At 51.8% G+C, this 26,966-nt stretch overlaps 1 protein-coding gene across 1 annotated transcript; it reads right to left on the bottom strand.

Annotated features, from left to right (window-relative positions):
• Nucleotides 1–220: 220 nt before the first annotated feature.
• XPNPEP2 (X-prolyl aminopeptidase 2) lies at nt 221–25,540 on the bottom strand. Its single transcript, XM_060087242.1, has 21 exons — nt 25,287–25,540; nt 22,714–22,784; nt 21,160–21,270; nt 20,153–20,216; nt 19,045–19,149; nt 18,715–18,801; nt 17,558–17,704; nt 14,196–14,297; nt 13,440–13,521; nt 12,961–13,156; nt 12,096–12,185; nt 10,621–10,730; nt 9,854–9,931; nt 8,677–8,748; nt 6,636–6,696; nt 5,274–5,343; nt 4,675–4,779; nt 4,196–4,255; nt 3,609–3,685; nt 863–952; nt 221–558 (listed from the first exon to the last, which is right to left on the bottom strand). Exons 1-21 carry the CDS (start codon nt 25,333–25,335, stop codon nt 364–366), a joined length of 2,022 nt encoding a protein of 673 aa, XP_059943225.1. The 5' UTR covers nt 25,336–25,540; the 3' UTR covers nt 221–363.
• Between the last annotated feature and the right edge of the window lie 1,426 nt (nt 25,541–26,966).

Here is a 26,966-nt window from a genome sequence, read left to right on the forward strand (position 1 = left end):
CCTGGGGGGGTAGGGCAGTGTCCTATATTGGTCTTTTGGGGGTGGAGCAGACAATAGCCTCTGCCAGGTTACAGGCTAGGCCTACCGGGCTCATGGGAGGAAAGGGACTAGCTGGCTCCTGTATCCTGGGGCTGGGGGTTTGGGGGCGGGGAGCTGAGGGTGAAATGTCGAAGCCCAGGTGTGGCGGGGAGCTGGGGGGCCGGGGAAGCTGTGACCCAGAAGCCCTGCACCCCTAGGGCTTGGCCCTGCAGAAGGAGGCTAAGGGCGGTGGTTTCCAAGCAATGGGTCAGCAGGGGCTCTTGGGGCACGGGTTGGGGGGTGAGGGGAGCTGAGTGAGAGGGTCAGGAGGGGAGTCTCGAGCTGCTAGACACTCCAGCTGAGGATGGTGAGAGCAGAGACTGTCATCAGAGGGGCCAAGGAGGCGGTGGGCGCTGCCCTGGCGACCAGGGGCTCCGTGTGCTGCTGCAGCCAGGAGAACTCCTCCAGCAGCTGGCGTCGCTGGAGCTCGGGGCCCACCTTCTCGCGGATGGTCTGGTAGTAGCGGTTCAGGTACTGGAGCTGCAAAGGGTAGGAGGGGTAAGGGCCTCCCCAGGCCAAGCTGTCAAGGTGTGGGAGCTTGGTGCCATCCAGTGTCACTTAGGCCCAGGTCCCCACAGGTCCCCAGCCATCATCAGGTGAGCAGGGGAGGGATACCCCAGTGTGTGCCTATAGGTGCCATCAGTGTGGACCCTCCCAAGGGAGGGGAAGGGGCGGAGGGTCTTGGCTTAGGGGAGGCAGAGGTGAGAGAGGCCCAGGGCTGGGGAGAAGGCAGTTAGTGACTCGAGGGCTGAAGGGTAAACAGAGCCGAGGGCCGCTCGCTCACCTGCTCGGGGGACAGCAGGCTGACATCGATGAGGTTCCGGTCATAGGGCACCAACGACACCACTTCAAATGTCAGGTAGGTCCCTGGGTACTGGGGCGGGGCACAGGGAAGGTAGGAAGGCAGAAAGTGAGCGAGGGGGAGGAGCTCGGCTGAAGGGCTGGAGGGAACACTCCACCCAGAAGCCCTGGGCATGGGGAACTGACCTTGTCAAGCCTGAACCCTCCACAGTGCCCTTGGCCACCCCCGCGTCTACCAGTTAGGCACCCGCCTTTGGTGCTTCCCTCATGATTCCTGAAGTTTAGACTTAGGCCTGTGTTTTTCAAAGTGTGTGCCTCCAGAGCGCCAAGGGAGCCTGTTAAACATGTAGACAGATTCTGGGGTCCACACCCCAGATCACTGGAGTGAGAATCTCTAGAGCAGAGCTGGGAACCTACATTTCAATAATTTTAAGGTAAGTATTAGGCTTTTATATCTTTCTGTCTGATTTCCATCTCTGTCTACAGCTCTCTCTCTATCCATATCTCTATGTTTCTATCCACTGATGTATCTTTGGAGATAAATATAAAGAAGAAGAAATAGCCCATAATTCCCATCTCCCAGAGAGCTCTTGCATGTATGTGCTTAGAAAATTCAAAGTACAAAAAGATACTCAATAAAAATGGAAAGTCTCCTCCCGGCCTGGTTTCCTTCCTGAAAACATTTTTGGCACATATAGTATATATATATGTGTATATTCTAAAAATTCACGCAAAATGGATCCTACTATCCGCTTTTCTGCACCTCCCCGCCCCGCTTCCATAGTAAACCTAGGAGAGTGCTCCATATTAGCACAGGGAGGTCTACCTCACTCTTTTTAAGGGTCCATAGTGCGCAGATGATAATTTATTTAATCAATGATGGATATTTAGTCTGCTTCCATTTTTTAAAACTATTACCATCACTGCTACAATCAACATCATCGTATAAACATCTTTATACAAAGTGACGTTTTGGGACTATATCCAGAAGGAATATATCTGGCAGTGGGAATGCTGAGACAAAAGGTATAGGCATTTTCGGGCTTCCCTGGTGGCGCAGTGGTTGAGAGTCTGCCTGCTGAAGCAGGGGACACGGGTTTGTGACCCGGTCCAGGAGGACCCCACGTGCCACAGAGCGGCTGGGCCCGTGAGCCATGGCCGCTGAGCCTGCGCATCCGGAGCCTGTGCTCCGCAACGGGAGAGGCCACGACAGTGAGAGGCCCGCGTACCGCAAAAAAAAAAAAAAAAAAAAAGGTATAGGCATTTTCAATGTGTATTTTGATAGATATTATCAAACTGCCCTCCCAAAAGGTTGTACCAATTTGTACTTCCCCCAGCAATGTATGAGAGTGTTCTTTCCCCCACAAACTCACAAGCACTGGGTGTCATCAAAGTATTTCGCTATTGTCAATCAAATGGTATTCTATTGTCACTTTGATTTGTACTTCTTTAAGAATAAAGTGGAGCATCTTTTCACATTTATGGACCACTTGTGTTGATCTTAGTGAATTGTCTCTTTACGTCTTTTGCCCATTTTTTTCCGTTTTCCTTATTTCTGTCTTACTAGATTTTTAAAAGCTTGTGGTAAAAAGGACATTCCCCCTTTCTCTGACATACGTGCTATACTCGTCATACATCTTTTGAGTTTGTATATGGTATTGTTCCCATATAGATGTTTTTTATTTAATTGAGTCAGAGTTATCAATCTTTTTCTTCATGACTCCTGAGTCTTACGTTGAAAGGCCCCTTTCCTCCCTGGGATTATAAATGAATTCAGATAGGTTTCCTTCTAGATCTTTTATGGTTTCACCTTTAAACCTCGATCCATTTGGAATTTTATTTTAGTGTAACAGTGAGGTTCTTCAGTTTAATTCCCCCCACCAAATTATTAGCCATTTGTCCCCCCTGCCCATTTATCAAACAATCTTCCTCTTCTTTACTGTTTTGAAGCACCAGCTTTATAGTAAACTAAATTCCCATCTTGTTTATGGAAATTAGAGGGTCTATTTCTGGACTATTCTGTTCCACTGTTCCATCTTTCCCATCTCTGGTGTCTTACTGTTTTAGTGATGGCTGCTTCGTAGTGTGGGCTAATATCTGCAAAGGCTAGTTTCCCTTATTGGTCTTTTCCAGAATCTTCCTAGCTATCTAGCTATCTTTGCAGGTCTATTTTTACAAATAAACTCTACTATCATTCTGTGAAGTTACAAAAGCATCCAGCTAGTGTTGAAATTGAGGTTGCCTTGAATTTATAGAGTAACTTAGGGAGAAATGACATCTTCATAATACTGAGGCTTATTTCCAGAGACCGCCATTTACTTAAATCTTTTTTATGTCCCTCAGTAGAGATTTTCTCCGTGTAAGTCTTTTAAAGTTTATATCTAGGTATTTTATCTTGTTGGTTGTTATTATACAGAATCTTTATACCTAACAGTCTCCCCTGGTGATTATTATGTCCATTGAGAACCAGTGATTTAGGGCAGGGATACTGATTCATTTGGTTTGGAGTGGGACCTGGGCATTAGCATTAAAAAAAATCTCCAGATGATTCTAATATTCTAATGTGCAAACAGGTTTGAGAAACTGATTTATGGAATTATTCTGGCACTAAGGAATAAAGAAATTCATGACCCTACTTTAAATTCTCCTTTGACCTTCCTTACCCCCCATGCAGCCCAGAGTCACTGCCACGCTGTCCACACCTCCAGCCCACCTCAGTGGCACTTTACCTTGGTCTTTGCTTCTACCACGAGGGCCACATCTTCAAGACGGATCCCAAATTCTCCATCCTGATAGTAACCAGGCTCTGGGAGACACAAGAGATGCTGGTGACATTAGTAGGGGAGGGGACCCAAGCCCAGGTTTCCTACGCTGACTGAGGAATGGCTGGAGGGCCCGGCTGCCCCCGGCTGTTGGCTTGGGCAGACCCAGCACCTGTTAGACGCTCCGTGGCTACTCGGAGGCCACTGCCAGGCTTCAGATTCCCCACCCTCCCTTGTAACCCAGCGGGGAAAACTTAAGAGCCCACTTGGGTCCTGGAGGCACTCCCCTCTCCCTGTGTGCCACTGTCCTGTTACCCCGGCACTTGAATGGAGACTCTGGAGTTTGGATGTACAGCTGGAAGCCAACTCCCATGGGCAAAATGAGGGTGTGGGCTGAAGGGGCTTGGGGTTAGAGTGGGACAACCCATTCGGGGCTGGGAGTGGGGAGGTGAGGGAGTGCAGCGGTGGAGCCGGGGCGGGCCTGTGTGGGGTTGTGCTCCTTGAAGGCTGGCGTTCCCTAGACTGCGGTCCTGGAGGAGCCCCGAGAGCCATACCGATGGAAGTGAACATGCCCTTGGCCATGGCAATGTTGCCAGACTGGAATCCCACTGGCCCTGGAAAGGGAGAGTCAGGGACAGTGTCAGCTCTCCTGCACTCACCAGCTTGGAAACTAGCAGGTTCCGGGGAAGAGGAGGTGACTGGGATCCCTAGCAGCGTGTGTCCACCGCATCACCGTCTACCTGCGACTGGTACAGACCAGATTGGCTCTGGCTTTTATTTCTCTGGGGTCTATGCCAGTCAGCCACTGGGCCTTGACCTGCCTATCCTCTCTCTGAGGCCATCCTAAATGCCAGCAGAGTGGCCAGTTGCCAGCATTTCTCACTTACCCTGTGGAGCACCAACTCCCCACCAGCTGGGAAACCTTGCATGGGTCACTGCACCTCTGTGGGTCCTGGTCATTTCCACACCTGTGAAACGCTCCACCTCTTTCATTAGAGGGGGAACTCCAGGGGAGTGCTGAGGAGATACCTACATTCGTGCACACACAGGAAGTTGCCAATGCCGTGGCCTGTCCCATGACCATAATTGAGGCCAACATCCCACAGGGCTCTGCGGGCAAAGGCCTCCACCATTCGCCCTGGAAGAGAGATGACCTCTGGTCAGCTGGCTGGACCCCAGACTATTGGCTTTGCCCCTTCCTGCTCTCTTTTTTCAGACCAACCACCAGGATGGTGCCTGAGGAGAGGGCCCCCCGAGAGGCAGGTAACCATGCCCTATCTCCAGTATACTGTACGTTATACCCACTACCTGGACCTCCCCACCTGTGAAGACACCCGCTTCCTCCAGGAATCCTCCCATGACCGCTGCAGCCCACACTGACCGCCCCCACCTCTGAGCTCCGGCTCCAGCTCCTGAGTTGGACTAGGAGACAGGAGGCCTGGGCTCGAGGCCTGGCTCTCCCACTAACCCTCTGTGTGACCTTGGGCAAGTCACTTTCTCTCTCTCGGTTGGATTTTATCTATACAGTGGATGGGATGATGATATAATCCCTGCCCCACTAGCCTCCCAGGGTCTGAGTGCAGTGAAATCAGGGCCTGAGGTTCTGGGTCCAGCCTGGTTTGCAAAACCCACCTGATGTAGCAGCTGGGAAGACGAGTCTGGAGAGATCAATGTTTCCTATCAACACGCGGGTATACGCCTCCTGATGGGGAGAGGGCGAGGGAATGCGGTGTGTGGGCCCAGGCCTGGGTTGGGGGATGTTTGGGGGAGGGCATGCTCATGTGTGTTCACCCAGGTTTTGGAGGATGGCCGGAGGAGACCGAGGGGGACCTGCTCAAAGCTGGGGCTTGGTCCATGCGGTTCCCTTTGGCTGGTCCACAGGGACGCTTGTAGGTGGGGGTGAGCTGAGGCCACAACAGTAGGGATTGGGGAGGCAAACTCTCTGGGCTGGAATCCTGACATGGTCACTCACAAATCTGACCTTGAGCAAGTGATTTTAACTACTCTGTGCCTCAGTTTCCTGGTCTGTAATGGGACGGTCATAGTACCAGCTCATAAGGTTGTTGGGAGGACTAGGTAGACTCGTGCATGTCGGGTGCTCCCGACAGACTAAATGCTCAAATAGGGGTCAGCACCCTTCATTGCCATTATCATGATCACCCTTTAGTTTTCTTAAGGGCTTATGGTTGGGTTGAGGCCTGATAATTGGCAGGTCGGCCTTACTCTGTCGGGGCTGTTACCTTGTGGTAAGAGGGAGGGAGGTGGGCTGGCAGTGGCCTCTTCTCCTGGTCACTCCCTGTGGCGACGTGGGTGAGTCCCCTTCACCACACACACACACACACACACACACACACACACACACACACACACAGGCTTGTCATCTTGAGCATGATAGCCTGGGGCATTGGATCTAACAGCTAAACTGAGCTCCTTGAGGCCTGACCAGTGTTTGTTTTCCCTCTCTCTGTCTCTGGCACAATGTCTGAGCCACAGTCCACTTGCTGAATGCACAGATGTGGCCCCCTGCTCTCCAGCCCCCCAGAAGCCCCCAGACGCGCACAGACCATGTCCCTGCCTTGACCCCAAGTGGACCAGCCCTCGCTGCTTCCTGCAAACCTAAAGCTCCTTTCCACCTCTGAGACTTTGCTAGTGCCCTTCTCTCCCCCTGGAATGGAATGCCTGTCTTCCTCTTTTCTGTTCAGCACAGTGCTAGGTTCACAGACAGCACTAAAAAAAATATTTGTTCATTGAGTTACTGAAATGGGACGATGATAAGTTTGGACTGAGACCCTGTTGGGGGCCTGAAATATCTCTGGGGAAGTAGTTGAGGGCACTGGGTTTTCTGGTACTAATTTGCTGTGTGACCTTGGGCAAACTACTTAACCTCCCTGGGCTTCAGTTTCAGCCTCTGTACAATCAAATGGCTCTTGGCGGAGTGGTTGCTTGGGTGTCCGTTGGGTGAGTGTGGGTAGGGAAATGTGGTCCAATGCCTACCTTTTGGAAAGCAGAGGGGGTGCCCCAGTGGACTGTTCTGGTGATGTCTGTTGTCCCGTCCCTGTGGAGAAGGACAATCAACATGTCCAACTCTTCTGAACACCTCGGGGTAGGGATCGCGGCCACGTGCTTCCCGAGTGCTTTCCACTAGGGTTTGAGTGGCAGGGCTGGGATGGGGATGGGGAGGGAGGTGAAAGGAAGAGGATGGCTGCCATCATGCAATTCCCAAACTCAGCATCTATGCATGCAGGGCCTCTACAAAGCTATCACATTCAAAATCACTATGTTTTCTGAGAGGCCCAGTTCCCCACATACATCTTCTACCCCCATACCAGCCATTTTGGTTGTTTTGTAAATATGGGTTTCCTTGGGCCAGGCTGGCTCTAAAAGCAAGGCTTCCTCCAGGCTTCCTAGGAGGTAGGAAGGGATGGTCCCATTCTTACAGATGGGGAAACTGAGGTCCAGAGAGATCATAACACTCTCACACATTCATATACTTATTTGCCATTTATAGAAGGGAGGGAGGCAGAGCAGACGTCATTATCCCCATTTCACAGGTGAGGCAATTGAGGCCATGAAGCCATCTCCCTCCCTGAGCCTCAGTGAGGCCAGGTCTGGTGCAAGCACTGACTCCGCACAGTTCTCTCCATTGTAAACATGGATCTGCCCCAGGGATTTGCTCAGAGTCCCAGTGAACCGAAGCTGCCAGAAGCCAAAGAGTCTGACTCCCAACCACCATCTGCAGCCGTTCCCTCAGGATGCCCGCTGTGGCCACCCCTGGGGGTGGGGGCAGTGAGGAATGATCCCAGGGCCCTAGGGACTCCTCCTTGGGAGCAGGTCACAGGGCGTGGCTGACTTCTTCAGAAGGAGAGAAGAGGAAGTGAGATGGCCATTTCCCCGGCCTCACCCTGCTGAAGCACGCCCCAATCCAGCAACGCCCCAAGAATTCACTTCCCCTTCGCACACTGGCCATCTCAAGTATACACAGCGCCACACCAGTGACTGCGAAGGCTGCTAGGCTGAGTGCCTGCCAGGCTGGCTCCTAGAGCCCCGTTAAGGCTAAGTGTAGGGCCTTTATCATTAGCACATTCACCGCAGGATAGAGGATGGGAAACTATTCCTTGCTCCTCCATCAGTTCAGCACACCCCTTTGTATCCCCCACTCTAAGTTTCCCGCAGCCCACCTGCTTCCTAGATGAGAAGGGAAAATCTTCCAGCCCACCTCAGCTCAGCTCCCATGTGAATGAATGGGCTTAGTCTATTCTGCATGGCTGTAATGTCCAGGTGTTCAGGTTGTGCACTGCACAAAGGTACCACATCTAAAGAAATGCCATTCACTGAATGGGTATATACTAATTTCAATGAGTGCACACAAGTGGACATGCAGATTGTGGGGTCCTGGAGCACGGGACAGTGCCCCCCCCCCGCATAACCCTATCTGTGTTTGTGCACACACTCAGAAGAACACGCACATGTCTACTCACAGACACATCCCCGTGCTGATGGGTGTGCCCTGTCCCAACTGTGCTGCAGGTGTCCCTTGAGGTTGCTTCACTCACCTGCTTACTGCTCTTGAAGGCCTGATCCTGCCCCCGCTCCCCATGACATGGTCACCTCACTGTACAATGAGGGAAGAGGTGGTGAGGACAATGCATCGTGCTGGTGGCGTGCGGGACATGTCCAGGGTGTGCATGAGTGGGTGAGAATATGGGCGCTGTGTTTGTGCAGCCAGGCGGTGTTGCTGAACGTGGCTGTTCAGACTGTGTAATAACGTTCGGGCTTAAAAAACATTTTACTTGCACAAGGGGAGTCTTCCTGATTCTCACGGGGCAGCACCTGTGGGCATCCCCGCTGTTTTGGCCTCTGTCTGTTGCCCACCAGGCAGGGACCCCCACGTGTGAAAATGGGAAGGATACTCAGGCACATTCAGTCCAGGCCTCTCCTTTCTCAGATGAAGGATACACGCCCAGGAAGGGAAAGCTTTGGCTGGCTCTTGGCTGAGCTGAGATAGCCGGGCCAGGGCTGGGTGGGGAGTACATACCAGTATTGTCCCCCGGAATCCACCAGGTACATCTCATCTGAGGACAGCTTGCGGTGCAGCTCCTTGGTGGGGCTGGGAAGGGGAGAGATGCTGAGAAGGGAGCAGCCTAACCCTGAGCTGGGTGAGGTGGGGGTCCTGAGTGAAAGCAGAGGAATCTCCTCCCCCCTGGGAGCCGGCCTTCTAGCTAACTCCTTTGGGGAAGCCATCATCCCCCAAAGGGCCCTGGGAGACTACTGAGCTTCTGCTGCTAATGTCCTCAGCACACATCTGTTCATCCTGCACCTCCCCGAGCAAGGCCCTGGTCCCCAGGGAGGGGAGAAAGGAAAGAGCCCCGAAGGTGGGAGATGGGAGAACTTTAATGAGCACCCAGCTGAGCTATCTTTTTTTACATCAGGAGAAACAGGTCTGCAGAGAAAGGGCTCACAGAAGGCCCTGAGGGAAAGCCGTGAGGGAGCTGGGCCTGAACCCAGATGCTGAGTCTAAGGCTTTCTCTAACTTCTTGCCACCTCTGGGAGCAGAGGGCCCCAAGAAGCCAGGGCACAGGAAGGGAGGGTACCCGAGGGTGGAGCTGGAGAGCAGGAGTTGGTAGGGCTGAGGAGTTCCTACCCTGTTACTCTCTAGTAGGGAGAAGGGGCTGGGCTAAGGCAGCTGAAGGCTTGGGGACGCTGGAGGAGGGAATTCTGGGATGGGTCAGGCCAGCCACTGGAGGGTGTCTGCCCTCTCCCTGCTTTGTCCTTGCCAGGCTGAGGCCTCTGGTTGGCTCGACCCCCCACCCCCAAGTTGCATCAGGCAGGCCTGCAGGTGTTTGTTTTGTACGGAGCCAAACATCTGGCCAGCCTACATCTTGGGCCCACCTTGGTTGGTTCAGGCAGAGTGAATGGGCCCTTCTCCCCATGTGCTTGTGAGCTTTAAGGATTAAATAACTCACAGGAAGCCAAGGAAAAACATCCAGCTGCAGCCCCACCATCTCCCTTCCAGATCCTTCTGCCCAGAGTGCTCACAAAGTCCCAACCTCTCGAGCAGGGAAATTATCAAGTCTTTTAATTCAAAGGAGACTCCCAACGCCCGACTGGGCTCCATTCCCCACCTCCAGCCTCCACAATGCTAAAGGCCTCAGAGCTTAAATGTGGACTCAGGTCCTCCACAGAGCCCCAGAAAAGTCTTTCTTCTGAAGTACCTGTAGTGGGCCAGGGCAGCATTCAGGCCACTAGCAGAGATGGTTTCAAAACTGGATCCGGAGAAGAACTCTTCTTCTCTGGAAAGGACAAGACAGGAATGATCAATGAATGGGCTCAGGGACTAGGCTGGGCCCAGGGTATCCAACAAGGGCAAGTGAAGGTGACGGCTGCCTCTACCTCAGCCAGGCTCCATTTGGCCTTCCCAGTCCCACCTCCTGTCACTTCCCAAGCTCTGACCTGTCACTCATAGACCACTCACGGTCAGAGAAGCAGAGATTGTAGAGGCCAATTTTTCCTCCTCTACCTCCATTTTATAGATGGGGAAACCAAGGCCTGTGTCCCAAAGTGAGTTCCTAGTAAAGCAAGAGTGAAGAAACCTAGCTCCCTGTATCTGATAACTCCCTCAACTCCGGAGCAGCATCCTGGGCTAAGTGTGCCCTCAGGGAACCTCCCTCCCCAACCTGATATTCTCAAGTGGTCCAAGGTCCTACCTGGCCTGAGCTGGCCTGAAGCAGACACTAGGGGGCGCTGGTGGGTTGTGGCCCTTCACGTTGTCCCACTTTCCACAGAGCTGGGGAATGTCATCCAACACCTCTGCCCAGCTTCCCGACCACGACCACCCAAGAACTTGTCACTCCTTGTTCCAGAGGGGCCCTCAGATACAAGAAGGGTCTTCCTTCCCCCATAAGGAGACCAATCCCCCCCCTCCCTTCCCCCACCCCCACGCTAAGACAGTCAGCCGAAAAGGATGGCTGTGGTCCTTCACCCTCGGAACTTCTCCAGCAGCTCTGCCCCTGAGAACTCATCCACGGTGCCTTTGGGCACGTTCTTCTCCAGCCAGACCAAGTATCGGATCACAGCCACAGCGTCCCGCACCTAGAGCAGGGCAGGCAGACAGGCGGGCTGAGGAATGGTCTCATCCGGGGCTCAGGGATGAAGGAGATGGGGGGACTGCTCTGGGAGATGAGCTTTAAAAACATGAGGGTCTTACTGGCTATTCGATGATATTAAGGGATTCTTATTAATGTTTATATATATGATCAGAGTGTGGTCATGTTTTGAAAAGAGTTCTTGTCAGAGATACTGAAATGTTGATAGGAGAAACGATATGATAGATGGGCTTTGCTTTAAAATCATCCAGCAGCCGAGGATGGGGAGTGAAGATAATGAATGTAGGGTTGTAGAGGAAATGAGATTGGCCTTGAGCTGATGATTATTGAAGCTGGGTGATGGTGATGGGGATCATTATGCTATTTCCTCTACATTTTTTTTTTTTTTTTTTTTGCGGTACGCGGGCCTCTCACTGTTGTGGCCTCTCCCGTTGCGGAGCACAGGCTCCGGACGTGCAGGCCCAGCGGCCATGGCTCACGGGCCCAGCCGCTCCGTGGCATGTGGGATCTTCCCGGACCGGGGCACGAACCCATGTCCCCTGCATTGGCAGGCGGAATCTCAACCACTGTGCCACCAAGGAAGCCCTCCTCTACTTTTGTATATGCTTAAAATTTTCCACAAGAAAAGTTTTCAAAAATGAGGCAGTGTATCCTAATTTTAACAGGAATATCCAAAGGGGCAAGCCATCCTCTCCCTGGGGTGAAGGAATTATTATAACTAACACTTATTTAAGACTTGGAATGTGCCAGGCAGTGCTCAAAGCAATATATTAAAAATATATAATTACATAATTATACTTATACATATAGAACTATATAGTCATTATATAAGTATCATATATTTATGTAATTATTATATATTTATAGGTACATATTAGATATATAAATGCATATATGTACACTATATATATTTATATTAATTATGTACTACAATGAATATATTTAAACATACATTATTTATTATATATTATTTATACCATACAATGTAGATATATATCTTTAATCGTCACAACAACCCTCTGCTATGGGTTACAGTTATGATCCTCATTTTACAGAGGAGGTAACTGAGGCCCAGAGAGGTGAAGTGACTTACCTAAGGTCACCCAGCTAGGTGGTGGGTAGAGGAACTAGGATTTGAACTCAGATACCATAGCTCCTGGGCCCAGGCTCTAAACCACTGAACCACCCTGGGAACAACAGGGTGGAGCACAAGTGGGTGCCCAGGAGTTTGGTGTCCACGTCTCTGTTTCACTGAGGGCCTTCTTCAGGCTCCTCCGGCAGGGTCTCCTTTCTAACCCATCAGACCCGGAGCTCCCCAGAGGCGCGTGTGTCTGCCTGCCCATGGACTTACATGGCTGGCCCTGAGGAGGGTCTGCTCCTTGCTGTTTTTCACCGCCTTGGTTACCATCACTGGGGAGTACGTGTCTGCTATGAGTTTCTCCTGTGAGGGGCAAAGAGGAAGCGGTCTGGGAGCCCTCTCTAGGGCACGGTGGTGGTGCTTGAAAAGGATTGGCAGGAAATTCCAGCTCCGATGAGACTTGACGTCTCCTGGAGTGGCAATGCCCTTCCCACGTGTGCTTTCTGACTACGCAGGGCTTTCCCAGTCTTCCCTTCCAGCCTAACCTTCCCTCTCTCCCTCCCTCCCTCCCTTCCTCCTCCCTCCCTGGTCCTGGATCCCAGCAGCACTCTGGGTTGGATCCGAGCCTGGCCCCTGCCAGCCACGGGCTGTTCTGACAGTGTTTCCTGCACATCTCATATCATGACAGCTACCACTTACTGAGCGCCTGTCATGCGTTAGGCACCGGGCTTTACATGCACTGTCTCCTTTAAATCTCCTCAGAGTGACTCTTTTGAGGTTGTGACCCTTAGTGCCATTTTACAGGTGAGGAAAAGGAGGCCGGATTGACTAAGTCACTTGTCCAGGGTCATGGCACAGCCAGTTCTCAGTCTCAGGTTTGGTGACCTCAAAGCCTCTGCTCTACCAGCCTGCACTCCCCCAGCCTCCCTGACAATCTCTGAGCTCTCTGTGGACAGATGTTCTGTCTCTTCCTGGGGAACCCTAGAAAGAAAGTCCCCTAGAAAGGGGACTCAGTGCACCACTGCTGACTGACCAACTGCCAGAATGGCCCAGGGGCTGTCCCCCCCCACCCCCCCTGTTAGGTTGAGACTTATCAGGGCTGTTGGAGGGTAGGGAGGATGGTGCCTGGCAAACCCACCTTGGGTATCACTTCATAGAGCCCATACGAGGTGTAGCTGGTCCCGATCCAGATCTTCACGACTCCTGAGGTGTAAGCCCGGACGCTGTCACGGACTTGGCCGTAATCTTCGAGTTGCACACACATGGAACGCGTGCAGCTAGAGTTCAGGTACTGCAGGGTCTCGGAGCTAAAGCGACTCTTGTTCGCAAATAACCTAGGTGGACAGGGAACACCAGGAGGGTCCAGAGAGAATCTAAGGAAGGTGCAAAAGACCAGCGGCCCTTTGTTCCTGGAGGTCAGAGGAGGCCTGCGCCAGGCAGCTGAGCAGACCAGGTTTGGAGTACGTGGGAATAGAGGTCAAGGGGGTCAGGAAAAGCTGATCGGAGGCTTCCTCAAGGGTCCTACTGGGGCAGGCACCCCGCTTCTCAGAAGGCTGCATGTTGGGGCAGTGAGGAATTAGAGGACGTCCGTGACCGCAAGCCAAGGACAAGCCCTACCTGATGGAGGAGTCAGTGAGCAGCGTGTAGGAATAGAAGAAGGGGTTATAAGGGATGTCACTGCTGCGAAGGTTGAAGAGCCCTGGGGAAGAGAATTGATGGGGACTATTTGAGGCTGACCTGCCTGACGCAAGTACACGTGACACCTTTGCCCTACTGTTGGCTTTGGCCTCCAAGGATCCCCAGCCGCACGCCCGCATCCTCTGCCCCTGAATGTTTCTCAGTCTTTCCGGAGTGGGGCAGGGTCTCTGAAGCACTAATGAGCGCTAGGGGCACTTTCTCCCAGAGAAAGGCAGATACCCAGCCAGTAGTCTGCACACGGTGTCAGTGGGTTCCCAGAATACCTGAAGCCCAGAGCTGGGGTCAGGTAAGAAGCGCTGAGCCACGATGGGATAGAATAGGGCTGCACGGGGTGCTAAAGCCGGGAAGCTGAGTGCCCTGGGCTTGGGGCCAGGAGGTTGGGAGGTGTTTGCTGGGCCTCCTCCCCTTCATGAGACAGAAGCCTTTGCTTCTGTGGTTTCCTGGTCCTCTGATGGCCCGGGGGCTGGCCCCAGATTGCAAGGGGCTTCCTGGTTTCCTTAGTGAGCAGACGTGAGTTCCTGCCCTCACCTTAGTTCCCGCAGGCCATGACCACGGAGCTCTCAGAACCCATGGGTCAGTGGTCGTTGGGGGAGGAGTCCTGTGCTGCAGAGCCCAGGAGGCTTGGGGGTTGGGGGGAACGCAGGCACCCCCCTGCATCCACAAATCTATACTCACAGGCCGTCTCATCAAGTGCAGACAGAAGCACGGCAGTCGGGGCCTCACGATGCTTCTGCATCTGGCTGCGGATGCCAGATACTTTCTCCTGCCAGCTGCTTCCTAGAAGCAAAAGAGCCAAAAGAAAGCAGAAGTGATCTACCTTCTCTTTGGCACTGCGTTCCTGAGAGGGCTCCCTTAGGGCAATAGTTTTCCATTCCTTTAGAAGCAGTAGAACCCTTTCTTTAACCAAACTCTTGCTTGTGTAATCATTAAGGACATGGGCTCTTGACCCAGGCTGTCTGGGTGTAAATCCTACCTCTGTCATTACTTGCTGGGTGACCTTGTGAAAATTAACCCCTCTGTGTCCTATCTTGCACATCTGTAAAATGGGGATGGATTATAATAATAGTGTCTACCTCAATAGAGTTGTTATGAGGTCCAAATTAATAATATTTGTAATGTATGTGGAACTGTGTCTTGGTGTATAGAAAATCTGGTATAACTTTCTGATTAATAAATAAGCATGCAAAACAGAGATCAGGGGAGCAGCCCTAGTTGAAGGGCAAAGGGATAGGGCTGGGCCATGTTTAATCCTCTTCCTCACAGTAACCCCAGCACTTACTAAAGCCACTTGGGTCTGGGCTAAGCACTTTGTGTACATTGTTTTAATCCTTACTTGGCCCATTTTACAGATAAGGAAATTGAGCCTTCAGAGAGGTAAAGTGACTTATCTATGGTTTTCACAGCTGGCAAGGGGCGGAACTGAGACTTGAACACAGGTCTGTTTGACTACATGGTTCACACTCTTAATCAGTATAGACATTGGACTATCTTGCTAACCTTGTTAGTCTCCAACCTTGTCCTTAAACTCTGTGTCACAGAGCTGTCGTTTCTGGGATGCTTGTATCCTGGTTCTAGGACTTTGGTTTTCATCTTTTTTTCCTGCTCCCTGTAATCCCTCTAAAGAGTCTGCCCCTAGGCAGGGATAGGAATTTGCTGGCAGAAGATCATTAGCATTAAGGGTCCTAGTTGGGCTGAGAGATTAGCATAAACAACATAATTCAATTTAAAAAATCTGTATGCAAACAGGTAAAACTGTTCATCAAGAACCAAAGCTTTTGGTGCGATACTTCTTCTAGGTTTATTTTATTGTATTGTGGTAAAATACACATACCGTAAAGTGTTATCATTTTAACCATTTTAAAGTGCACAATTCAGTGCCTTTAAGAACATTCACAGAGCTTCCCTGGTGGCGCAGTGGTTAAGAATCCGCCCGCCAATGCAGGAGACACGGGTTCGAGCCCTGGTCTGGGAAGATCCCACATGCTGCGGAGCAACTAAGCCCGTGCGCCACAACTACTGAGCCTGCGTGCCACAATTACTGAAGCCAGTGTGGCTAGAACCCGTGCTCTGCAACAAGAGAAGCCACCACAATGAGAAGCCTGTGCACCACAATGAAGAATAGCCCCTGGGCTTCTCTGGTGGAGCGGTGGTTGAGAGTCTGCCTGCCGATGCAGGGGACACAGGTTCATGCCCCGGTCCGGGAAGATCCCACATGCCGCAGAGCGGCTGGGCCCCTGAGCCATGGCTGCTGAGCCTGCGCATCCGGAGCCTTTGCTCCACAACAGGAGAGGCCACAACAGTGAGAGGCCCGTGTACCGCAAAAAAAAAAAAAAAAAAAAAAAAAGAGTAGCCTTTGCTCGCCGCATCCAGAGAAAAGCTCGCGTGCAGCAACGAAGACACAACACAGCCAAAAATAAAATAAATAAAATTTTTTTAAAAAAAGAGCATTCACAAAATTGTGCAACTACCACCACTATCTAATTCCAGAAACATTTCCATCATCCCAAAAGGAAACCCTGTAGCAATTAGGCAGTCTCTCCCCATTTGCCTCTCCCCCCAGCCCCCGGCCCCCGGCCACCACTAATCTGCTTTCTGTCTCCATGGATTTGCCTACGCTGGATGTTTCACACAAATGGAATTCTACAATATGGGGCCTTCACTGACTTCTTTCACTTAGAATTATGTTTTCAAGGTTCATGGATGTGATACATTTTTGAGACAACAAATGAAAGCCAATTTAAATTGTTTGATACACACAGGTATCTTTGAACTTTTCATGTTCTTCCCTTTGCTCTTTGCCCCCTTTAAAACCTGTGAGTGGCTGGAGAGAAAGTCTCTCTTGTCTCTGTGAACTTAGAGACTCTGTTCTTGGGCTTCCAGGCCCAGTTCTGGCTCTGGATGGCTTTTCCTTGAAGACTAGCAGCCTGTGATGGCTTGGCTTCCTCTCACTTGTGGGAAGTGATAAAACCCATGTGAATTCTCTCCCAGTCCCTGGAAGGTTTTCCCCTTTATCCACTCCTCTTCCTGACATAACTGCACCCTTCTTTATCTGAATGGGATGAGTTTTATTTATGATGGAACTGTCTTGGATAGCAAGTTTCTTTAAAAACTGCGTCAAGATGCAGAAAGTTTCTGCAAGTGTCATCAGAATGGATAAAGAAAATTGGACACAATTTTGACTTGTTTCATCAGACTCACTATTTTGAAATTTCTCTCCTGTTTTGGGGATTTCTTTCCAAATAAGAAGTGTGCATAGACCTGTGTGTGGAAAGGGACCTCTCAGATTGCCCAATGTTTCTAGGAATCCAAGTCTATGGGCTTGTTTAGAATTCCTAGGAAGGTAGGGGCTGGTGGTGGCCAAGACATTGATTTATACTCAGTAGCCTGGGTCCAGTCAGTTTAGTTACTACTTACAAGAATTACAGAGCATACTGTTCTTTTATGACATATTTAGATGGTGTCAACGGGGTCAAGATTATCGATGTTAGAATTTTGAGGGTCAGTTAATTTTCTTTTGTGGTCCGGCCAACACTTGAACCCTAATCTGTGCCACAGTCTGAGCTTGAGCTTAGTTTTTGCTTCCTTTGTCCATGCCAGCCCATCTGACCCCAGCCATCTTACATCTAAATTCCTCATCACTGGAGGACCAGAAGTCAAGGTCTGAATGATTCAATACAAACCAGTCTTCACTACCAGACAAGCAGCTCATATCATGTTTTTTTCTCTCTCTTCAAAGGGGTAGGTTCTTTTTCATCTTTCTCTGACTCCCTTGTTTCCCCCCTTCCTGTTCCCTCTTGCTTCAAATCCTGACACTCTTTATTCCAGCATTTTCTAAATATGCTTCGAGTAACTTCTGATTCAGACTCTCTGAGGGGATGGGGCCTAGAAACCTGCATTTTAAAAAAGCATCCCAATCTATTCAGGTGCACATGGAACCATTGCTTTGGGGCCTCTTAGGATGAATTTTTCAGCCAAAGGAGCAGCAGCGGGGGCCTGTGTTGCTCCAAGGTGGGAAAGAGAACGGGCGTAGGAATCACCTGTGAATGCCTCCTGCAGGGCATAGATGGGCTCACTTGGCACCGGAGGCCTCTCTGACCCCCACAGCAGGTCCACAAGGTTGACGGTGATGGACACCAGCTCTCTGTCAGAGTCTCGGAGGGCCACGTTATAACTCTCCCAGGAATCTGCAGAGGCAGGAAGGAGTCACTTGTCCCTTGCCTGTGTATGCCTCCGGGAAAATTGTGACGCAGGCAAAGCTCGTTCTTGTCCCCTCTGCCTCCTGTCCCGCTCAAGCAGCCTGGGCTGTGCCCTCTCGCCTTTCTCCTTCAGCTAGCCCTGAGCCCGCCCCAGTGTTGCCCACGGTCAATTAGCTAAGCTCGCCCTTTTAAGTGCCAAGGGCTGCGGGGCCCTCTTTTCGGTCCTGTCTGTTTGACTGAACTTCAATGCCACAGCCCAAAGGAATGGTGAGGTTCAGGCCACTGGAAAGGCTGGCAAAGAAGCCGGATCTGAAGTGGGAGCCTTTCAGTGCATATTCACGAGGACGGCACCTTGGGGGCAGGCTGGCCAGCTGGTGGGGGCACTGGAGCTCAGGGAGCTGTGCTCCTGGATGGGAGGGGAGGGGACTGTGCTTCTTTTTGTAAAAAAGTTGTTTGGCCACGCCATGTGAGCCATGAGGGATCTTAGTTCCCTGACCAGGGATCAAAGCCACACCCCCTGCAGTGGGAGCACAGAGTCTCAACCACTGGACCACCAGGGAAGTCCCAGGGACTCTGCTTCTTTACTCAGAAACCCTCTCAACTCCTTTGACCCTTCCAAGCTGCCTTCCAGAAGAGGGTTACCAAGTGATTCTAGTGCCTTGATTGTTAGAGTTCCAGGGCACAGAGAATGGTTCTAGGTTTAAGAACATCCCGGTCTACCCACTGGCTAGGTCTTAACGATTCCCTGAGTCTTCTAGGTTGGGTCTCTGCACTCCTGACTTAAAAAAAAAATCTATGTTTATTCTTTTAAATATATTTTCATTACACAATCCAGGAATACACCCTTGTTGCAAAATATTCTGCAACTACAAGTTCAAACACTCTATCTTTAGAGTCACTCTGCACCTGCTTCTACCAAGATGTGTTTCTTTACATCCTGAGGGCCTGAATCTCCCTTGTCGGTGAGGACAAACGCAGGGACTGAGGGAAGAACATACTGATGGAGAAGAGGAAGGGGTCGAAGCCCACACGCCCTCCAACAGGAATCTCGGTGAGGAGCCAGGTGACAACAGGAGTGGTGCCAACTGCGAGAAAGACAAGAAGGGACACTGAGGTTACCCCAGGCCCTCCAGCCAGGCTTCTGTCTGTGACAGTCCTTCCACGTCTGTCCTCCGTGATATCCGCCTCAAAGATTAGGGACGGCTTCAAATTTCTTGAGCTTCCCACAGGGGCCCAGCATGGCCTTCCATGCACCCCCGTCACCTGTACCTTCCCAAACCCAGTCTGGGTTCCAGGGCTTGGGGAACAAATCCGTGCCGCCCTCTTACCTTCCTTATGGAGCTCCCAGTTGCAGTCCATCTGTCGCTCAGCCTGGGTCCAGTAGCGGCTGTCGGTCCAGAGGGCGGCTTTCCCCATGGTCACCACGGCGATTCCTGGGGCAGAACAGAGAAACTTGGAGGGGAGGGTGGAGGTGTAGAGCGTGGCTTTAGTTAGCCCTTCAGCAATGCGGTGCTGGCTCTGACATGGTCACGGGGGTCTCTGGAAAGAGTTGCTCTCCTCCCTTGGAAGGGAGTGAGGCAGGAGACGTTAAAGGGAGTGTTGGGCGGAAGGTAGCTGGAAGTGTGTCCTGAGTTGGGCATCTCTGCTTTGCCTTGAGGCCCTTTCCTAAGGGGGCATTTAGCAGGACAAGTGGGGTCTGCTTTTGGCCATCCCCAAAAGTCGATGCTACATGTAGGTGCTCTCAGCAAAGATGGTGTGGCAGTCAGTATGAAGATGCGGTGGCTGATGGGAACACTAAGCCAGGGGCTTAGCTGAGGACAGGCAGAGAGGCCAAACCCAGTGACTTCTGCAAAGAGAAGAAGGGCCCGTGATGGGCAAGCCAGGCAGCTTGAAGCCCAGGGTAGGGATGTTTAAGGATCAGCAAGGGAAGCTTAGGTTTCATTCAAGGGGCCAGGATCAAGGTGGGAGGCCGATTCCAAAACTGGGACCCCATAAATGGCCTCTGTGTTTGTGTCTCATTTGGCCACGTGAGGTGATGTTATTCATAAAAGGACCAGCAAAGTAAAACTTTGTCCCCAAACGAGCCATTGTGTGAAGGGAATCAGTGGGCTCCTAGTGGCTAGATATCGAGGTAGCAACTGTCCCAGAAATGGAGCCCAGGGAGTGCTGGGTGGGCCAGACTGTGGCTGAGGCAGCGAGCACAGGAAAGAAGTCAGGAGGGCCATCTGCCTCACGCAGAAGCGTGGCTGCTGGGCTATGAGATGTGTGCCCTGGTGACCCCTTTTGGAGTGGTGAAGGGGGAGGCAGAGAGAGGAGCAGGGGCCTCTGGACACTCGCTCCTGGGCTCCTGGCTGCTGAGAACTAGCCACACCAGGGCCTCTCTGACCACTCTGGGTCTCCCACCAGAAACAATGAGGGCCGGGTAATGGCTGTCACCTGCAGACCCTGTAAAGCCTGTAATCCACGCACGCCTCTTGTCATAGTCGCCGATGTACTCGCTCTAGGAAATCAACAACACCGTTATTAGCCTTCTTCATGGAGTCACACCCCACATGGAAGGCCCCCAACCACATCCCGGTTCTTTCTGTCTAGTCAGTTTCAACCAGTCCTACAAGCCCAATGGGTACATCATAAATAAGTTGTGCAGAGAGCTTTACACATTATTGTGTTTGGGTTCTCATAATCCTTGGAGACAGATCTCATTATTCCCATTTCGCAGAAGAGGAAACTGAGGCTCAGAGAAGTTCAGACACTTACCTACCCAAGCTTCTTAGCCCTTTTTGGCAGGTGGGAAAATGAATTCAAGTAATCGTATTGACACTGAAAATGCCTTGTCTTCCAACTGGGCTGTTGCTGGGAAGGTGGATGGGGTGGAGGTGGATCCAGGGTGGGAAAGGGTGGGATGGGTGGGTAGGGGCGCTGCTTTGGGAAAAGCAGTTCTGGCTCAGACCATCTTCTTTCCTGTCTGCTCCCCTCTCCCAGCCTACACCCCAAACTTGTGGAATCTTGGATGCTGGATCATTTCAGCGCTCCATCCATCAGCTGATGGGAAGGGCTGAGCCAGAAGGGAGCTCAGGGTTCTTCTAATTCAGTTCCCAGCCCACATTCTAACCTCCTAGGGCAGGGGTATCCTAAACATTCATTCTGGATCCACCATCTAGGAACTGATCAAAATCTTTCTGAAGTTGTTTATAGTTTCATTGCCTGAGGTCAAGGAGATTTGGCAATGTCTTCTCTCCTATGTAAAGGAATACATTCTTTCAGTTGCCCTAAAAGGCCCGTGTCCAAGCTCCCCACTTCCTTCCCTTTGCCTGTCAAATCCTTTTTCTGTCTTCCATCTTCCAATTCTTAACAGCGTCCTGTTTGTGGCCTGTTCTCTTAGGCCAGACCTGGCTCGGGGCAAGTGCGGGGGTGGGGGGTTGGTGGGAGGAGCCATCTCTCACCATGTGGGCATCCGTGTCGGGGACGATGTAGGCAGAGATATTCCGGGTGTGCATCTGCTGGCGGAGGGCTGTGAGCTGTGCTGTGGTATTGACCACAGTAACTGGAAGGTACTGACAGGTGACAGGAAGACACCAAGACACACACACACACAGACACACATTGCTTAGAGAAAATGTCGCCGGGGCCCCCATCCTCTCCTTAGGCAGGGATTGGGGTTGGGTAGGCTGGGCCAGCCTGGAGAGGGATGGGGCAGAAGCTGATGTTATGGATTAGTCTAGATTAAGGTGCCTGGGCTGAGTGGAGATGGAGGTGTTTAAGAGTTTGGAGAGAGACTTTTTGTGACAGTAATGGGACCTGAGTCTGGGATGGGGTAGGGGGTGGGTAAGAACTGCAGGGTTCTGAGCCCTGGCACTGGGCCAGGCCAGGGGATGGCCCCTCTTTGGATACCTTGGGGTAGAGTTGCCACTTTAGCAAATCAAAATACAGGATGCTCACCCAGTCACATTTGAATTTCAGGTAAATAATGAATAATGTTTTAGTATAAGTGCGTCCCAAGTACTATTTGGGGCATACTTATATTAAACACGTTATTCATCATCTGAAATTCAGATGTCACTGGGCGTCCTGTGTTTCACCTGGCAGCCCTATGTTGGGGACTTGTTTCAAGTTTCCACTCACTGGTCCCAAATGGCAGAGGAGAGTGAATGAGTGCCCCCAGCAGTTTGGGACATTGTCCAGAAAGATCGTCTCCAAGCCAGACATTTTGTTAAAGGTTATTTTATCTTAAAAATAAAAAGTGTGGGCTCTTTGTTTTGTTTTGCCTTCTACTCCAGGATACATCCATGTATATTTTAATATAAAAATAATGTGGTTTGCCCACCTACCTGCCCACCCCAGTGGTCTCATAAAGTGGATGAGGCAAGCGGATGTATCCCATTTGTCCTGAGACTTTAGTGACCTGCTGGCAGGCCCATGAGCCCTCACCTTCTGGCCTGCTCCTGTCTGGAGAAGCTCTTTCACACTCGCATCTAGTTGTGGAAAGAATCCCTCTGGTCTCCACATAGGGAGCTGATGACCTTCCAGCTCTAATACGCTGGGCCTTCTCACAGTCTTCACACCCGAGGCCTCCCCCTCTTGACCTTGCGCTGGCTCTTCTAGCCCTCTGTCTTCCGCCCTCCTCCCCTTTCCTCTAGAATTGTTGTTTTCTTTCCTCCCATCCTCTTCCTGGCCTCTGTCTAGCTAGCCTCGGCTAAAGGCTGGCTAGGGGCCTCCTCCCTCCCTCTCGCAGGGGCTGCCTGGGCTCAGGCTTAGAGGGAAGGAGATGACCTGCCGTGGGAATGGCTGGGAGGGAGGGATGGGGGCGGATGTCAGACACCTGAGAATGCGCCGCCCGCCCCGAGGGAGGTTAATCAGAAACAGTGGCCCCAGAGTCCGGAAATCAGGAGGAAGGCTGGTAGAGGGTGAGGCTAGCAGCTGGGCCCATGGGGGATGGGGAGGAAGGTGGGAGCTGTGGGCCCGGGCGGGGCGGGGGCGGGGCGGAGGCAGGGCCTCACCGGAGGGCTGATTGAACAGTTTCTCACATCCTCTCTCAGGTCCAGTGACTTTGGGTGGCCCCAGGCACAAGCTAGAAACCAGAGAAAAGTCCAGGGTCACTTGGAGACTGGATAGGTCCTAGAGAGCACGGGAACATGTTCCCCCAACCCCACTCCTGGTCCCCGCAGGGCCTCCATCCTTTGAAGCAGGAGATGCTGTCCAACTCTACTTGAGGATAAAAATAATTACATTTCATAGGAAATCAGGCTGAATTGGATGGCACCCTGGGTCACAATCAAAGAAACCTGTTTCATCGACAAGTGATTGCCACTTTTGGATGGGTTTTAGTGCTCATTAAATCAATTTTTTCCTTCCAATCTAATTGGGTCTTTTCAGGATCTACCGAACTGGAAAAGTTGTGTGTAAATTAAATTTTTGTAATCAGATTTTCTCTTAAATGCTCTAGAGCATCTCGCTAAATAATAACCCCACCTTCGTTTTACCCTTCTATAAATCTAATTATATATATATTGGGTTTACTTAAATTCAAGGCCCACTTCTACCATTTCTTACGGTCCAAATATCTGCCTCTCATTCCAGGCTACAGAAGCCAGGCAATCCCAGGCTGACATCGTCCCCTGGTGGGGAAAGTTGGGTTAGCATTTAAAGAGCTCCTACTATGTGCTAGACACCAAACTCAGCCATTTACCTATAGTGTCTCTTTTGATACTTGCAAAAACCCTGGGAGACGGGTATTATTGTCTGCTTTCTACAGAAGAGGAAGCTGAGGCCCAGGTACGTTTAGTTACTCGCCCAAGTTTTACCACAGTGAGTCCGTGGCAGAGCAGGAATTTGAACCCAGGCCATCTGAGTACAAAAAAGCCAACCATGGAAGGGTGGTGCCCCAGAAGGGACAGAATATATAGAGACTTAGTTTCCAGTTGGGGCTCTGCCGCAAATTTGGTGTGTCCCAAGAAGAGTCGTCCAGTATTCAGTGAGCAAACATTTCCTAAGCCCCTGCTGTGTGCCACGCACTGGGCTAAGTCCTGCAGGCTCTGGGTCTTCACACCCTGAAAGTCCAGGGGTCTCTGATAGGCCTTCCCTCCAGCACCCCACCTTTTAGGGAGGGAATCTCCCCAGAGGTAATGGGGGTCTGAGTCTGGGGAGACACTCTACTTTTCCTTTCTGAGTGGGTTGAGCTACAGATGGAAGGAGTACCGCTGGGTTCCAACACCATGAATGCCCTGCCTCACTGTCTCTCCCGGTCACATAAACTCAAGGGAGAGATGAGACCCACCCTGTTGATTGAAGAAAATGAACACTCATTTCTGTAGGAACAGATCTCTGGCAAAATGGTGGCGCTAAAACACCAACATAAGAAGCAAGACACAGCCAACCCATGTCCCTCTAGACACCCCAATTGCTGTTCTCTGAGGTCAGGGCTGTGGCTTCCAAGGGCAGGCTCTGCAGCCGAACCACTCTGTGGTCCCTGGCACGGGGCCTGACACTGGGGAGGTGTCAGGAACTGGGTACTGAATGAATGAGTAGGGTCCTGCTGCCACAGAGCAAAGGGAAGGAGGCCTCCCTAGGGCCAGGGTGGAGTGGATGTGGAGGATGCTGAGCTGGGCACTTAGCTGTGACTAAAGAGTACAAACAGGACACCATAGGGTGACAAAGACCAAACTTTAGCTAGACTCCACCAATCCCTCTTCTCCACTAGGCCTTGACTTCCAAGTCCATCCTGTCCTTACTGGGCCTGCATCGCCCAGTCTTAGCAAGAATCCTGCTAAGTCAGTTTAGAGAGAATTCCCCACTGCTAGTATCTCATCAACCTTGATATCTGATAAAATTTCTCATCTCCCATCCTTGATATTTGATCACCCTGCCTTCAGCAAGGATCGTATTAAGTCAGTTTAGCAAGAATCTCCTCACCCTTGATGTCTCCTCTTGGCAATTTTCCATCCACTGACCCCCTCACTCTGCTCATTGACAAGAAGTCCTCAGCCATCTTTGCTGTATCCGGAGTTGAGCCTGATCTTTCTCCCCTACTGCAGCGCCCCTATTGCAATAGCCTTGAATAAAATCTTCCTTACTCTTTTTTTTTTTTTTTTTTTTTTTTTCTTTTTGGGTATGCGGGCCTCTCACTGTCGTGGCCTCTCCCGTTGCGGAGCACAGGCTCCAGACGCGCAGGCCCAGCGGCCATGGCTCACGGGCCCAGCCGCTCCGCGGCATATGGGATCCTCCCAGATCGGGGCACGAACCCGTATCCCCTGCATCGGCAGGCGGACTCTCAACCACTGCGCCACCAGGGAGGCCCTTCCTTACTCTTTTAACAAGTGCCAGAATCATTTTTTCTTTAACAGGTGGGAATGGAAACAGGCCAAACCAGACTTGAGGTGAGTCTTGAGGGTCCCCAGGACTGGCCCTGGGGTTCCTCTTCCTCAAGACAGAGAGAGGGACCAGGAAAAAAAGAGACAACCTAGGCCCAGCCTTCACTCCAACCCTTTCTGAGCCCACAGGGGAGAGGCCAGAACTGCTCTCCAGCTGGACCTGCCCTCCCAGCATGGGAGGGAGAGACGGGGGATGCACATACCACAGAGGAGGACAAGCCAGGGGTAGCATCCCCAGGGAGCCTGGGCCATGAGGTCTTCAGATGTCGGTGCTGGGTGGATGGAGGGTCAAGGGAGAGTGGGCAGGGCTGTTTCCTTGGCCTCTTCCTCCAGGCCTTTCCGGGACGGGAGCAGCCAGGGGGTGGGGGCTGGCAATGGGGAGGAGGTGTCCAGCTGGTGGATGGAGAGTCCTCTGGTCTTTGGTTTCTGAGGGTTCCAGGAGTCAGGCTGGGTGGAGAAGGCTCGACTGCCCCAGGCAGCCTCTGCTGGCTCCCTGTCACCCAGAACAGGGTGTGAGCCTGCCCCGGGCAGAGTCCAAAGATCTCTGAGACAGAGGAGGAGCAGCTGGTCTCAATCAGCCTGCTTCTCCCAGCCCCCTCTTCAGCAGCCAGCCCCTGCCATTCCCGAATTCTGTCCCCCTCCCTCCAGCAAGCTGTTTCCTATTAGCTCCCTCACCCCAGGCTCTGGCTACAGCCTCACTTTTGCTTTGAGATGGATGTTGATCCGTCCGCCTCTTCTGAGCTGGCCTGACTCAGAAAAAGCGAGTGTCCTCTCTGCCCAGTGCCTGTGAAGCCCCACTGCACCCCTCGGAGAAGTTAGTTACAGCCGGAGACTGACTTTCCTGGACTGAGGGCTGGGTCCCCTCAGGAGAGTCCCTTCTGTAAAAGTGGCAGCAGTCACTGGCAGAGGGGAAGACTGCCCTTCTCTTGGGATGGTGGGGACGGTGGAGTCCATTCAGCTGTTAGTGCCATATGCACCCGAGGGAATGAAAGCCCAAAGGCCCATCTGGAGGGGTCGGGGGACGACATTGAAGAGGGAAGAAGACCCAGAAAGGGGAGTTTGGGGGCTCCCAGAAGACACATTTGGTTAACTGGACATGCCCTTTCTACCATAGCTTCTAGAAGAGGTCTTTGTTCCCCTGCGGTGTGGGTCACTGCCAACGGACATGACTCCCTCTGGGGGAAGTGGGCAAACTGAGGCCAGCCCTGTGTCCACCCACTACATCAGAGGGCAGCTCACTGCACCAGCGCCAAAGCAGCCCCCAGTCAGAGCCGTCTACACCCCTAGACCAGAAAGGAATACTTCCTAGAGACAAACAGACCCAGTGGGCAGGTGCTCCACCTAGCCTGGAGGGCCCCAGAGGCAAACCACCCATTCCTTTTGATCTTATTTTTAACGTAGTTACACTCGGCTTACATCCATAGCAAGTTTAAGGCAGCTTTCAAGTAATCCATCCAAGGATCATAAAATAGATCATTTCGAAGAGGGAAGGGGGGCCTTCGTGGGACTCCCTGAAGGAAGGGTGTCTAAATGAGTGAGGAGGTTCAGGGAGCTCCACCTCCAGGAATAAAAGTACAGGCAGAGCCCAGAGCCTCAGAGGACAGCCTAGGACTGGGGATGAAGTTATGCCCAGAGACCAAAGGACTGGGGAAATGTCCCTCCAAAGGCCTTTCCCTCCCCTGTGCACTGTATTAGCCATCCGCAACCGCAAGCAGGTAGACTTCATGGGGTCACACAGGGGAGGGACCTGGAAGACAGCCTTCTAGGACAAACAGCCCTGCCTTGACCAGTGACCTGGGAGCCAGGTCACCCACTAACCTCACAGTCTTGGGCAAATTGAAACAGGAGGGAAGGGGGCAGGACACAACCTTTAAAAGAATGAC

This window comes from Mesoplodon densirostris, chromosome X (genome assembly GCF_025265405.1).
Source record: "Mesoplodon densirostris isolate mMesDen1 chromosome X, mMesDen1 primary haplotype, whole genome shotgun sequence".
Taxonomy (NCBI): Eukaryota; Metazoa; Chordata; class Mammalia; order Artiodactyla; family Ziphiidae; genus Mesoplodon; species Mesoplodon densirostris.

What these genes read in the sequence shown, in the direction of transcription:
- XPNPEP2 (XM_060087242.1), bottom strand. Translation starts at nt 25,335, where the DNA reads ATGGCCCAGGCTCCCTGGGGATGCTACCCCTGGCTTGTCCTCCTCTGT. An exon ending in TGCACTTGATGAGACGGCCT is followed by an intron (nt 13,522 to 14,195) that starts GTGAGTATAGAT and finishes TCTCTTCCCCAG; the next exon opens with GGCTCTTCAACCTTCGCAGC. An exon ending in GGGCATGTTCACTTCCATCG is followed by an intron (nt 3,686 to 4,195) that starts GTATGGCTCTCG and finishes TGTGTCTCCCAG; the next exon opens with AGCCTGGTTACTATCAGGAT.